We start from the raw sequence: 13027 nt of genomic DNA, 5'->3' as shown, positions 1-13027 counted from the left end.
ATTGCTTGAACCCGGGAGGCGGAGGTTGCAGTGAGCCAAGGTGGCACCACTGCACTCCAGCCTGGGTGACAGAGGAAGATTCTGTCTCAAAAAAAAAAAAAAGACTGGAAGTGTTTTAGTCCATTTTCTGTTGCTATAACAATACCTGAGGCTGGGTAATTTATTCTTTTCTGCAAAAAGAAACTTATTTCTCATAGTCCTAGAGGCTGGGAAGTCCAAGGGCATTGGTGCTAACATCTGCTGGGCTTCTGGTGAGGGCTTTCCTACTGCATGGTAACATAGTGGAGAATCAGAAGGGGAAGTGGGCACACGCAAAAGGAGCAGAACACAAGGGAGGACCTCTCTCTATAACAACCCTCTCTCACAGTAACTGTAGAAGTCATTCCTGGCCAGATGTGGTGGCTCATGCCTGTAATACTAGCATATTGGCAGGCTGAGGAGGGAGGATTGCTTGAGCCCAGGAGTTTGAGACCAGCCTGGGCAACATGGTAAGACATCTCTACAGAAAAAAGTTTTTTAATTAGCCAGGCATGGTAGCACACTCCTGTAGCCCCAGATACTCTGGAGGCTGAGGCAGGAGGATCACTTGAGCCTAGAATTTTGAGGCTACAGTGAGCCGTGGTTGAGTCCACTGCACTCCAACCTGGGTGACAGAGTGAGACCCTGACTCAAAGAAGAAAAGAAGTCAGTGACTCCTGCTTTCAGGAGAGCATCCCTCATGACCCAGACCCAAATGCCTCTTGAAGGTCCCACCAACTCTCAACACCATTACACTGGGGCCAAGCCTCCACATGAGTTTGTGGGGACAAACCATATTCAAACTGTAGCAGGAGATAAATGTATAAAAGTTGTAACGGGTCTGATTATGGTAAGAATATGAGTGACATTATCCTTTGCTACTGCAGTTTTTTAATATTTCAAAATAAAACATGTTATGAAGAAATATGTAATCATTATAGGAAATTCAGAAAATATTAACATAAATGAAAAGCACCAGTAATCCACCATCAAGAGATAACTGCCATTAATATTTTGATGTGTATTGTGTATCCTTTCAGATTGATGTGTTTTAATACTATACACAATGGTTTCTTGTTGTTTTAAATCATACTGGGTTTGCTTTTTTTGCTCTTAAATATCTCTACTGGTCAATAAATATTCTGATACCAGCTTTGCTACATACTGTTAACTCACTGTCTCCCCCTTTCCTTTATACCAACTGTGTTCTGTGGGGTTTTTTAAAAATATACTCTAATGTATTTAGCAATGATATGCACTTACTATGTGTCAGACATTCTGTGTACTTTATATACATTATCTCATTTACTCCTCAACAACCCTGTGAAGTAGCAGCTTTTATTATATCCTTGTTTTACAGATGAAGAAACCTGGTTGTGGAAGGGGCAAGTAACTTGCCCCAGGTACTTCGGCTCCAGAGTGTATTCCTTTAACCATTAAAGCATGTTGCTTCCCCAACTTATTCAGTCCCTTTGAAAACCTCAAGTAGACCCTTAATGTTATAGAGCAGTTATACTTTCAGTTTCCTAGTTCATTCACTGTCGTCTTTTAGACACTGGCATACCTCCTCAAAACCTCATATCCTTAAGCCTCTAAAACCTCTTCTTCAAGAAGTCAGCGATGACATTGCTTGCCATCTCTTTCAGAAAGTTGGAAGTAACCGTTATGACATCTACCCACCTGCCTGCATTCATACCGGGTTCTTCTGCCTTATCGCTAGTAAAAGGCAGTCCCTCCATTTGTACACTAGATTCCAACCCCTTACCCCTAACCCACAGACATCTTTTGAGTAAATCTCCTATCTTGTTCATCATCAGTTTTTCCTTTCCTACTGAATTATCTCCTATTTTAAAACATATTTTGGCTGGGCGCGGTGGTTCACGCCTGTAATCCCAATACTTTGAGAAGCTGAGGCGGGTGGATTGCTGGAGCTCAGGAGTTCAGGATCAGCCTGGGCAACATAGTGGAACCCATCTCTACCAAAAAATACAAAAATTAGCCAGACGTGGTGGTCTGTGCCTGTGGTCCCAGCTACTATGGAGGCTGAGACAGGAGGATCTCTAGAACCTAGGAAGACGAGGCTGCAGAGAGTTAAGATCGTGCCACTGCATTCCAGCTTGGGTGACAGAACAAGACTCTGTCTCAAAAATAAATAAATAAAACATCTTTCACCAAGTGCAGTGGTTCACGCCTGTAATCCCAGCACTTTGGGAACCTGAGGTGGGAAGATCACTTGAGCCCAGGAGTTGGAGACCAGCCTGGGTAACAGAGTGAGTCCTTGTCTCAAAAAACTAAAGTAAAATTTAAAAATAGGCCAGGTGTGGTGGCTTACGCTTGTAATCCAAGCACTTTAGGAGACTGAGGCGGGTGGATCACTTGAGCCCAGGAGTTCAAGACCACCCTAGGCAACATGGCAAAACCCTGTCTCTATAAAAAATACAAGAATTATCCAGATGTGGTGGTGTATGTCAGTGGTCCCAGCTACTTGGGAGGCTGAGGTTGCAATGAGCAGAGATTGTACCACTGCACTACAGCCTGGGCGACAGAGTGAAACCCTGTCTCAAAAAAAATAATTTAAAAAATAATAATAAAACATCTTTCTTACGCACATTTGACAGAATGTTGACAGTTATGGAATCTACGTGGAAGATGTATGGGTATTCTTTCAGTTTTTCTGTATGTTTATTATTTTCATTAAAAAAACTTGTGGGGTCCCTCCCTTAATCCTGCTTCCCTCTTCAGTTATTACTTCCTTCCTCTTCTTCCTTCGACAGTAAAACTTCTCAAAAGACTTATTGGTATTCACTCTCTAATTGCTCTCCTTCCTTTTTGTCTTGGACCCCACTTAAGCCAGGCTTTTGCCCCTGCTGCTCCAGGAAACATCTTTTTTTTTTTTTTTCCCCCTCAAGACAGTTTCAGTCTGTCGCTCAGGCTGGAGTACAATGGCGTGATCTTGGCTCATTACAACCTCTGCCTCCCGGGTTCAAGTGATTCTCCTGCCTTAGTCTCCCAAGTAGCTGGGATTATATAGGTGCACACCACTACACATAGCTAATTTTTGTATGTTTAGTAGAGACAGGGTTTCACTATGTTGGCCAGGCTGGTCTGGAACTCCTGACCTCAAGTGGTCTGCCCAATCTCGTCATCCCAAAGTGGATCATGGTTGCCTAGCCAGGAAACAGCATCTTAATACGATAGTTACTGATGGCCTCTGTGTTGCTAGATCCAGCAGTAAAATTCTCAGTCCACAGTTTATTTGACCTGTCAGAAACATCTGATACAGTTGATCACTCTTCTTCATGAAACAGGTTCTTAATGCCTTGTTTGTGTTCTTAGTTTCTTGCTGCTCAGAATGTGGTCTGAATAGCATCTGGACCACCTGGAAGCCTTTTAGAAATGCTAAGTTTTAGATACCACCCTAGACCTGAATCAAAGACTGCATTTTAACAAGATCCCCAAATGATTTGTGTCCATATTAAAGTGTGAGAAACACTGCTTTCAAGCATATTCTCCTGATTATCCTTCTACTCACTCTCTACTCCTCAGCTGGTTCCTCCTCTACTTTGGCGTTTCATGGTTTAACAAGTCATTTAAAATACCTATAATCAGGGCCGGGTGCGGTGGCTCACGCCTCTAATCCCAGCAGTTTGGGAGGCCAAGGCAGATGGATCACTTGAGGTCAGGAGTTCAAGACCAGCCTGACCAAAATGGTGAAGCCTCATCTCTACTAAAAATACAAAATTAGCCGGGTGTGGTGGTACATGCCTGTAATCCCAGCTACTTGGGAGGCTGAGGCAGGAAAATCACAGAAGTTGCAGTGAGCCAAGATTGTACCATTGCACTCTAGCCTGGGCGACAAGGGCAAAACTCCGTCTTAAATAAATAAAAAAATAAATAATCTATAATCAGAACCAGCAATACAAAGTATTTTCAAGGATGAAGAACAACTGGAACTCTCATACATTGCTGGTAAAGATTTTAAATGATACAGCCATTTTAGGGATCAGGTTGGCAGTTTCTTTTAAAGTTAAATTTACCATTTGTGCAATTCTAATCCTACCTAATTACCCAAAAGAAATGAAACCATCAGTCACCAACAAAGACTTGTATATGAATACAGCATCTTCTTCATATTTGCCACAAACTAGGAACAACACAATGTCCAATAAGTAAATAGATAGGTTGTGATGTACCCATACCCTGTAACACTGCATGCAGCCAGTGTGTGAATCTCAGAATTGTTATGCTGAGCAAAAGAAGCCAGATGATTCTGTTTATGTGAAATTTGAGAAAAGGCAAAATTAATCTGTAGTGACAGAAGTCATTATCAATGGTTGCCCAAGCCTAAGGGGATGTTATTAATTGCAAAAATGTATGAAGAAACTTTCTGGGGTGATGGATATTTTTTATGTTGATTGTGACTGGTCATTACACAAGTGTATGTGTCTGTTGAAACTTTTAAAACTGTTCATGTTTGGACTCAGGAAGGGGAACATCACACACCGGGGCCTATCATGGGGAGGGGGGAGGGGGGAGGGATTGCATTGGGAGTTATACCTGATGTAAATGACGAGTTGATGGGTGCAGCACACCAACATGGCACAAGTATACATATGTAACAAACCTGCACGTTATGCACATGTACCCTACAACTTAAAGTATAATAATAATAAATAAATTTAAAAAAAAAACAAAACTGTTCATGTAAAATGGGTGCATCTTGTATGTAAATTGTACCTCAGTAAATTTCAGTTTTTAAAAGTGAAAAATACCTGATGGCTTACACCTGTAATTCCATCACTTTAGGAGGCCAAGGTGGGAGGATGGCTTGAGCCCAGGAGTTCAAGACCAGCCTGGGCAACATAGTGAGACCCATCTATACAAAACAGTTTTTTAATTATCCAGGCATGATGGTGCCCACCTGTAGTCCCAGCTACACAAGATGCTGAGTTGGGTAGATCTCTTGAGCCCAGGAGGTTGAGGCTGCAGTGAGCTGTGATGATGCCACTGTACTCCTACCTGGGCAGGAGAACAACACCCTGTCTCAAAAAAAAAAAAAGGAAACTAAGAAATCAGGGTAAGAATAGAATTTAGGCCACTATGGAGCACAACTTTAAAATATGTGAACTTTACCTATTGGAGATTTTAATTATTTTTAAATTGATAAATGATTACTGACTACAGAGAAGTAACAGAATGCCGTTCTCATTAATCTTACTTTCCAGGGTTGTAATAAGGGAGCAGAGGGCATCAAAGTATAAGGAAGACTGTAATTTGACACTGTCAGCACTATCACACCTACCAGTCCAGGTGGTCACCCAAGGAGAGACTCATCTTGCTGCCTAAAGTCTGATGAACCTTTGTAAAATGGTGCAGTATTAGGTGAAAGAGGGCTGACATGCAAATGGCTAAGTAGGTCAGTTCTGTGTTTTACCAATAGTTTAAAATACTTGAAAATAGCAGCAGACTTAAGTGAGAGACACTGGTGGCTTTTACAAATAAGCTAAGCTGATAAATTAGCCAAATGGCATAGCAATATTATCAATAGGCCTTTTAATGATAATCTCCTGTGGTTTTCTAAAGGATAAGATCAAGAGATGTAACATGAATGACAGGATTTGACTGGGTTCATACTGGATGAATGACCATACCTGAAGACAGCAAACTAGAATGAGATTCCTATCCTCAGTCCTCTCTTGAATATAATTACATATTTAGAAGTAACTTATGTGAAGAATTATTAGCATGCTGATCTTTAAAAATCTCCCTTTTTTCAGCTCTCACATAAGACTCTTGAAACAAGAAAATAAAAATAACCTGTGTTTTATTAAAGAAAAATGAAGCAGCCAAGAAAAAAACTGATTTTTTTAGTGAAAGCTAAAGTTTTAGTCTGAAATTATAGACCATGTCTACAAAATTAAAAATCCTGAGGCCGGACATGGTGGCTCAAGCCTGTAATCCCAGCACTTTGGGAGGCTGATGCAGGCAGATCACGAGGTCAAGAGATCAAGCCCATCCTAGCCAACATGGTGAAACTCCATCTCTACTAAAAATACAAAAATTAGCTGGGCATGGTGGCAAGCGCCTGTAGTCCCAGCTAAAGTATAAGATAAGGAAAATATTTTATAGGAGCAATTCAAGGATTTGCTTGAATTGCTGGGATTGTAATTGAATATAATTCTTTTTGTGCCCCCCTTTTTTTTTTAATTCTATTTATTGGCATAAATTTTGACCCATTCGCAGGAAGCATGTAATTGAATATATTTTAATTGGACTCAGTAGCATGACTTTGGCTGCCATAACAATCACAATAATGTCTGATTTAATGTTGTATGCCCACCATGAGGGAGATGAAGACGAGGATCTCACCATAGTTTGTGTTGGTTAGATCCGATCTGAAGTATTGCTTTTAATTTGGGGCACCACATTATGCTCTGTAAGAATGTGGAAAAGCTGAATCTTGGATAAGAGCTTGAAGTAGTGTGAGAAATTTTACCAGATGATTTTGTAGCTCTAAGATTAAGTGGTTCTGTAGCTGGACACTTTTTCTTCAAGGAATGAGACTGTTAAGAGAAACCTATCAAGAGAATGTGTTGTTCCTTTGGTTGATAACATGTTTGTTCTTTCCTAGTACTTTTGTAAACCTGTAATGCTCTCCTTAACATCTTACCAAGGAAAGAGGGAGGTCCAATCTAATTATCTTAATTAAGGGATTGACTTCTGTGTCATCTATGGCAAAGTAAAGTTGATCTATTCTTGTCCCTTCCTTACCCCACAAACAGTTATGTGAGATTTTTGTTTTCTGTGTGTGTTTTTGTTTGTTTGTTTGTTTGTTTGTTTGGCATTTTCCATTGAACTGGGTGGTGCTTAGGAAATTATGTTTTAGTGTCCGCCTATTTAGAATTATCTGGGGTAGTGATTACTGTGAAACATTATCTTATGTAGGGATTGGGTTGTCTCATCCCATTTCTCTAGCTGGAGAATTAGACTCCCTTTTCCTTCCAGCCTTTCATTCTGCAGACCTGGACTTCTACTCTTTGCTGCTTTTGTTACAGAAGGATTACAGAAAGAGAATTAGTCAATGAGATAAAAATTAAGAAAGCAGTTATAAAGGATTACACAGGTATAAAGTGGTGTTATTTCAGGTTGTATTTTTATGCAACTTGGCCTATAACAGGTTTATTCTATACAACTTCTATGCTGGTTATATCAGTAGTTCCCCAATTACATTTGTATCTTGTTAATTATCCAGTACTTTCATGGTCAGAAAATTTCTCTCCTCACTCTCCCCAGTTACTTTTCTATCTACTTTATTCTTGCTATATTCCTTCGCATTAAATTTGTTGAAAGGATTAACACCATCCCATGGAGAACACCTTTATCTTCCCCTCTTTTAACTTCAGCATGCCTCTCTGTTTTCATACGGTTGAAGCCCATTTGTTTTTGTTTTTAAGTCTTGCAGGAAAAAGAACCTCCTTTCAAAGACCAACACCTTTGCTGTATACTAGATCCCAGGTCTCTCTGAGTGCAGGACCGAGCTCTGCCAACCGACACCATCATCGTTTATCCCCCTTTCTTTCTAATGGAGATAAGATCTCACCATCTTAAAGCTTTCATTGAGGCCCATTTATTTCCACAAGTTTTTAACTTTGTATGTCACTGCAGAATTTTGTAAGCAGTGAGACCTATAACTGACATCACATTTTCTTTCAATGAAAGAGTGACAATGTGATATAGAATACTGAGCCTAAAGTCCTGACAAGATAATTTTCTTTTTTTTTTTTTTTTTTTTTTTTGAGAGGGAGTCTCGCTCTGTCACCCAGGCTGGAGTGCAGTGGCGCGATCTCGGCTCACTGCAAGCTCCGCCTCCCGGGTTCACGCCATTCTCCTGCCTCAGCCTCCTGAGTAGCTGGGACTACAGGCACCCGCTACCGCGCCCGGCTAATTTTTTGTATTTTTAAAGATGGGGTTTCACCATGGTCTTGATCTCCTGACCTGGTGATCCACCCACCTCGGCCTCCCAAAGTGCTGGGATTACAGGCATGAGCCACCGCGCCCGGCTGATAATTTTCAATTGTAGTAAATGCTATGAAGAACATAAACTGTGATATGAAATAGTAATTGGAGAAGGGATTACTTTAGATAAATAGTAATTTGAAATGAAAATTTTATCTAGAAAATACTCTTAAAATTTTGATGTTGGGAAGAATGAGGAAGTTTAAATGAAGATGAGAAAGCATAAATAATTGTGGTTATTTGCAAATCTTCCATTTTTAACAGTGTTCATTGCATGATTTTGATTATACCATTTGGATTTTAAATTCTCATTTTAAGGTAAAAGTGTCTAATGATCATTGTCAGATTTCAGAAGTGTCATATATCTATTCTTTCCAGTATTCAATTAAGAAAAATAACCTTGACTAGCACATTATATGCATCTTGTTGTAGTTGATTCAATAGACATGTATTGAATACTTGCCACACATACCAGGCACTGTTCTAGGCACTGGGTATACAAAGAAATAAACAAGACACAGCCCTTCTGAGACAGGAGGATCGCTTGAGCCCAGGAGGTGGAGGTTGCAGTGAGCCAAGGTCATGCCACTACACTCCAGCCTGGGTGATACAGCAAGACTTTGTCTCCAAAAGAAAAAACAAAACGACAACAACGCTGCCTTTTACTTCAATGAATGTAGCTAAAGCAGTTTTTAGGGGTAACATAGATGATTTTAAAGTTATCATTGACTCTAAAACAGACCCACTATGGCCATTTTAGAGAAAATTTGCTCCTCACTAGTTTTAAGAAGATTAAGAGTATATGACAACTACCTTTAAAAATAGTTTTAATTACCAAACTGCATGTTCTAGTTCTAGTAGTTTACATTCCAAATAGAAGTGAACATAGGCACATTGAAAAAACACGTGAATGAAGCCATTATTATGATAATTACTGTATAAGGTGAACAGTGAAAGATCACTTTCAGTTGGGTTAGTCATGGGAAAGCTTCACTCAGGAGTTAGAATTTGTATTCAGTTTTAAAGGATGGATATGAATAGGTGGAAAATAGAACGAAAGCTGACTTGGAGGGTTGGGTGTAGGAGGGGAGCATTGAACGCAGTGGTGGAATTAAGTATCAAGGTATATTTAAGGGACATGGATAAATAGGCTTGACTGGAGTGAAAGGTTTGTATTGGTAACTAGTAAAAGATAAAGCAAAGTCTTCTAATAGAAAACAAGATTTCGACTGTACCATTATAGTGATATGTTTCCATAATCTTAAATTCATTTATAGTCTGTTTTGATATTCTGTGAAGGGTTTATCACAATGTACAATTTTCAATTGTATCATGATTCTAAATAAGTCTTTACACCCCTAAGTATGTTCTATAGATTTTGAGGCCAGAGTCCTTTAGCCCTACTCAGGTTAAAATGATGTTTTGTTTTTCAGTTACTTACACGCCAAGTCAATCATCCACAGAGACCTCAAGAGTAATAGTATCCTTCCTGAAATTTGTCTGCGAAGTTTGAAAACATCCTGACTTTTTCTTCTGCACTTTGTCTTCACATTATGTAAAAACAGTTTTCATGCTAAGTTCGATATACTGTAAAGAGAATTAACAAAGAATTATGCATGCGTGTATAGGAGAGCAGGATACCACAGCCTGCTTTTGGTTTCTTGACAACTGAACATTACAAGAAAATCTGTCAGAAGTCTTTACAATAGTAGGATTTTTTTATTGCTTGCTTACATTTTATCAGCACTATAAAACTGATAGTTTTGTAACTGTTAGTCCCTTTCAGACCTCTGACCTTGCTCAGTGGTAGTTGAGATATAACTGAAGGCTCTAAATTATATAACAACGAGGTGAGAAAAACATAGTATTTCTTCTTCCCTAAGTGCAGACTAAGATACTATCTGCAGCGTCTTCATTCCAACGAAGAGCCTGTACAGCTTGCCCAGGAGTGCCAAGAGAATATCTGTTCCTACATTGCTAAACTCTAATGGGAAAGTTTCAGGTTCTCCCATAAACTTAGGAAAGCATCTCACCTCATCCTAGCACATTTCAAGCCCCCAAAATCTTAAAAGCAGGTTTTATAGGCTAAATAGAACTAATCATTGTTTTAGACATACTTACTGACTTTAAGAGGAAAGATGAAGTACTGTGTTTTAAAGAATATTATATTACAGAATTATAGAAATTAGATCTCTTACCTAAAATCTTCATAATGCTTGCTCTGATAGGAAAATGAGATCTACTGTTTTCCTTTACTTACTGCACCTCAGATATATTTCTTCATGAAGACCTCACAGTAAAAATAGGTGATTTTGGTCTAGCTACAGTGAAATCTCGATGGAGTGGGTCCCATCAGTTTGAACAGTTGTCTGGATCCATTTTGTGGATGGTAAGAATTGAGGCTATTTTTCCACTGATTAAATTTTTGGCCCTGAGATGCTGCTGAGTTACTAGAGAGTCATTGAAGGTTTAACCTATAGTATTTTCATAGTCCCCAGTATTCACAAAAATCAATGTTCTTATTTTTCATGTAAATAGATTTTTTAACTTTTTTCTTTACCCTTAAAAAGAGTATTTTGAAACCAATTTCAGTGTATCTCAAACAAAAATATATGTCTTATAAACAGTGTTTCATATTTTATTCAAAATTATTTAAAGTATTTTGTGTTCAAAATGTTCTGTGTATCCTGTTGAAAAAAAACAGGTATGCAATTTAAGGCAGGTGTGATCTACAGCCATTATTATGGTTTTGCTAAGAAAACTACTCCTTTTAACAGAGAAGCTGTTTCACAATCTTATTTAAGCCTAATTTGGAAAGTTACTTCCTTTAGACTAGAAAGAGTCTCATAATTATGGGGCAGCTGGAAGAGGAAAGACCAAAAAAAAGAGAGGTAGATTAACAGCCTTGTGCTGTCTTGCATAGCTCTTTCTTTCTCTTTCTTTCTTCCTGTTTTTTGCTTTGTGAAAAAGAAGAAAGAGAAGTTCTAAAAGAAGGGAACTAAAACTTCTGTGCAGTTGCAGCAAGCTGTGGAAAGTTCAGTCATATGAATCATTCCCTAAAACAGCATTCTTAAAAGGGTCCCTCACAGCGTTTTAGAGGGCCCACAAGATCTTCCCTTTGTGAGACAAGATTGTCTTTGTATCATTCAACCAAAACAACACATCGCAACAGATTGAGTGCAAAAGCAAATATGAGAATCCAGCTGGCTTCTGTTAAGTCAGACATTGAAGAGAATCACAGGCCAGGCATGGTGGCTCAAGCCCATAGTTCCAGCTATTTGGGAGGCTGGGGCAGGAGGATCATTTGATCCTAGAAGTTGACTGGCCTGCTCAACATAGTGAGACCCAATCTCTAAACCATAAAAGGAGGATAATTGTACTACTATTCTTACTAAACTTTTTTTTTGTTTTTGATAATAGTTATTTTTCATTTAAAATGAATGATCTGTGTTAACATCTGCTTGTTATTATTTTAGTAGTTAAATGAATTAATAGTTTAATTTCTCCATTAAATTTTAATGATAAATATCCACAGATACAATCCACATAAAGAAAAGTGCTTTAGTGTCCTCAATAATTTTTAAGAGTGAAAGAGTCCTGAGACCAAAAAGTTTGAAAACCACAGCTCTAAGCTGAATACAGGCTTTCCCAAAAGTCTTAGTGTAATTCTAAGCTTTAAATAACTTAATCTGCACTGAGACTTTCGGGCACCCTGCTGGAAACAGAAAAGTTGTAAGGGCTTTCAAAGCCGCAAACTGTATGTAGCAGTCTCCAAAAAGGGAAGTCCAAGGTAGGACTCCCAAGTTTGTCCGAATAAACCTAGAGTTAAATTGAGCTATGATTTCTTATGACAGTAAGTAGAATTAGGGCAAGTGGCAAGGTGGAAGAGTATTCTAGTACCCTAACCTCCTCTAAGTCTCTTGATCTGAAATGTTGAGTTGGACTAGTAGATTTCCAGTGCCCCTTCTGTTTCTAAGATTCAGTGATTGGAGTTAGCTAGATTTTTTTCATCATTTAACATGTTTAACTGTTTTAATTTATAATTGTGATAGAAAAATTAATAACTATAATCTGATGTCAGGCACCTTTATTAAGGCATACACACCTTGTGAAAACGATGGCATTGTATCCTAAAAGGATGAGGGAAAACAGATTTTAAGTGCTGAAATTGCAAAACCTAAAACTATAAACAATAGTCACGTGCTTCTAAAGTATGTTAATTTTTAACTATGTGGGAGAGTTAGGCTCAATCAAGTCTCTAGTTTTGTCCTTACTTTTTCAAAAACCTTAATTAATACAGTTTGTAGATTATTATACATAAAGTTTTATATTTTCTTACAATTAATTTTTTGTTGATACCTGTATTCTTCCATGCTGAGTTTTAAGACAAGAGAATAATAGCCAATGGCACCCTTCATTGTTAAACCAATCCTGGGTTGATACTGCCCTCAGAAATATAGAACATTCATATCATAGGAGAGAAGAATTTGGTTATAACTAAGGCTGTGTGGTCCTCTGAATTATATACAATGTTCTTCTCAACTTTGTTTTATTTATATCTTAGGAGAGAGAAACCTTTGTGAGAGTTTTTACAAATTAAATCACTAAATTGAAGATTCGTCAGGCATTTCTTAAAATAGGTGACGTGCAACTTGTCATCAAACTATCTACCACCAACAGTGTGAGATAAAACTAAATTAAAAGAAAAAAGCAGTTCATCTGATTTCTACTTCATCTCTCACAAAAATTGGTTCAGGCTTTGAAAATTATACCTTTGCCATACCAGCCTCTCAGTATTCTGGCTTGCTCATTACATCACAGTTATATGTGGTTTATTTTGTACTGTATTACTAAAAGTAACTATGAACAAAATGTATGACAAAGCGAAGTAGATCAACTTTCTCCTTCACTTCCATCCTCTCGTGCTCTTCAGGACATCCCACAGATCTTCCATCAGTGGGTCTCAACTTTGGTTGGACATTAGAATCATCTG

At 38.4% G+C, this 13027-nt stretch overlaps 1 protein-coding gene across 11 annotated transcripts in view; it reads left to right on the top strand.

Moving 5' to 3' along the window:
- The window catches only part of BRAF (B-Raf proto-oncogene, serine/threonine kinase), a 202101-nt gene that overhangs the window by 158664 nt on the left and 30410 nt on the right, over nucleotides 1-13027 (top strand). For 7 of the 11 annotated variants that reach the window (XR_001443900.3, XR_013415648.1, XM_015135080.3 and 4 more), the window contains 2 exons: nucleotides 9468-9514; nucleotides 10305-10423. The exons of the other annotated variants lie outside the window; for them this stretch is intronic. Coding sequence is in view for 5 of the 7 variants with exons in the window: in XM_015135080.3 (XP_014990566.1) it covers nucleotides 9468-9514; nucleotides 10305-10423 (166 nt within the window). In the remaining 2 variants the exon portion in view is untranslated. The remainder of the gene's footprint in view (nucleotides 1-9467; nucleotides 9515-10304; nucleotides 10424-13027) is intronic. 11 annotated transcript variants of the gene reach the window in all.

This window comes from Macaca mulatta, chromosome 3 (genome assembly GCF_049350105.2).
Source record: "Macaca mulatta isolate MMU2019108-1 chromosome 3, T2T-MMU8v2.0, whole genome shotgun sequence".
Taxonomy (NCBI): domain Eukaryota; kingdom Metazoa; phylum Chordata; class Mammalia; order Primates; family Cercopithecidae; genus Macaca; species Macaca mulatta.
Note: the sequence above shows the minus strand (reverse complement) of the source record. Positions and strands in the feature narration are given on the sequence as shown.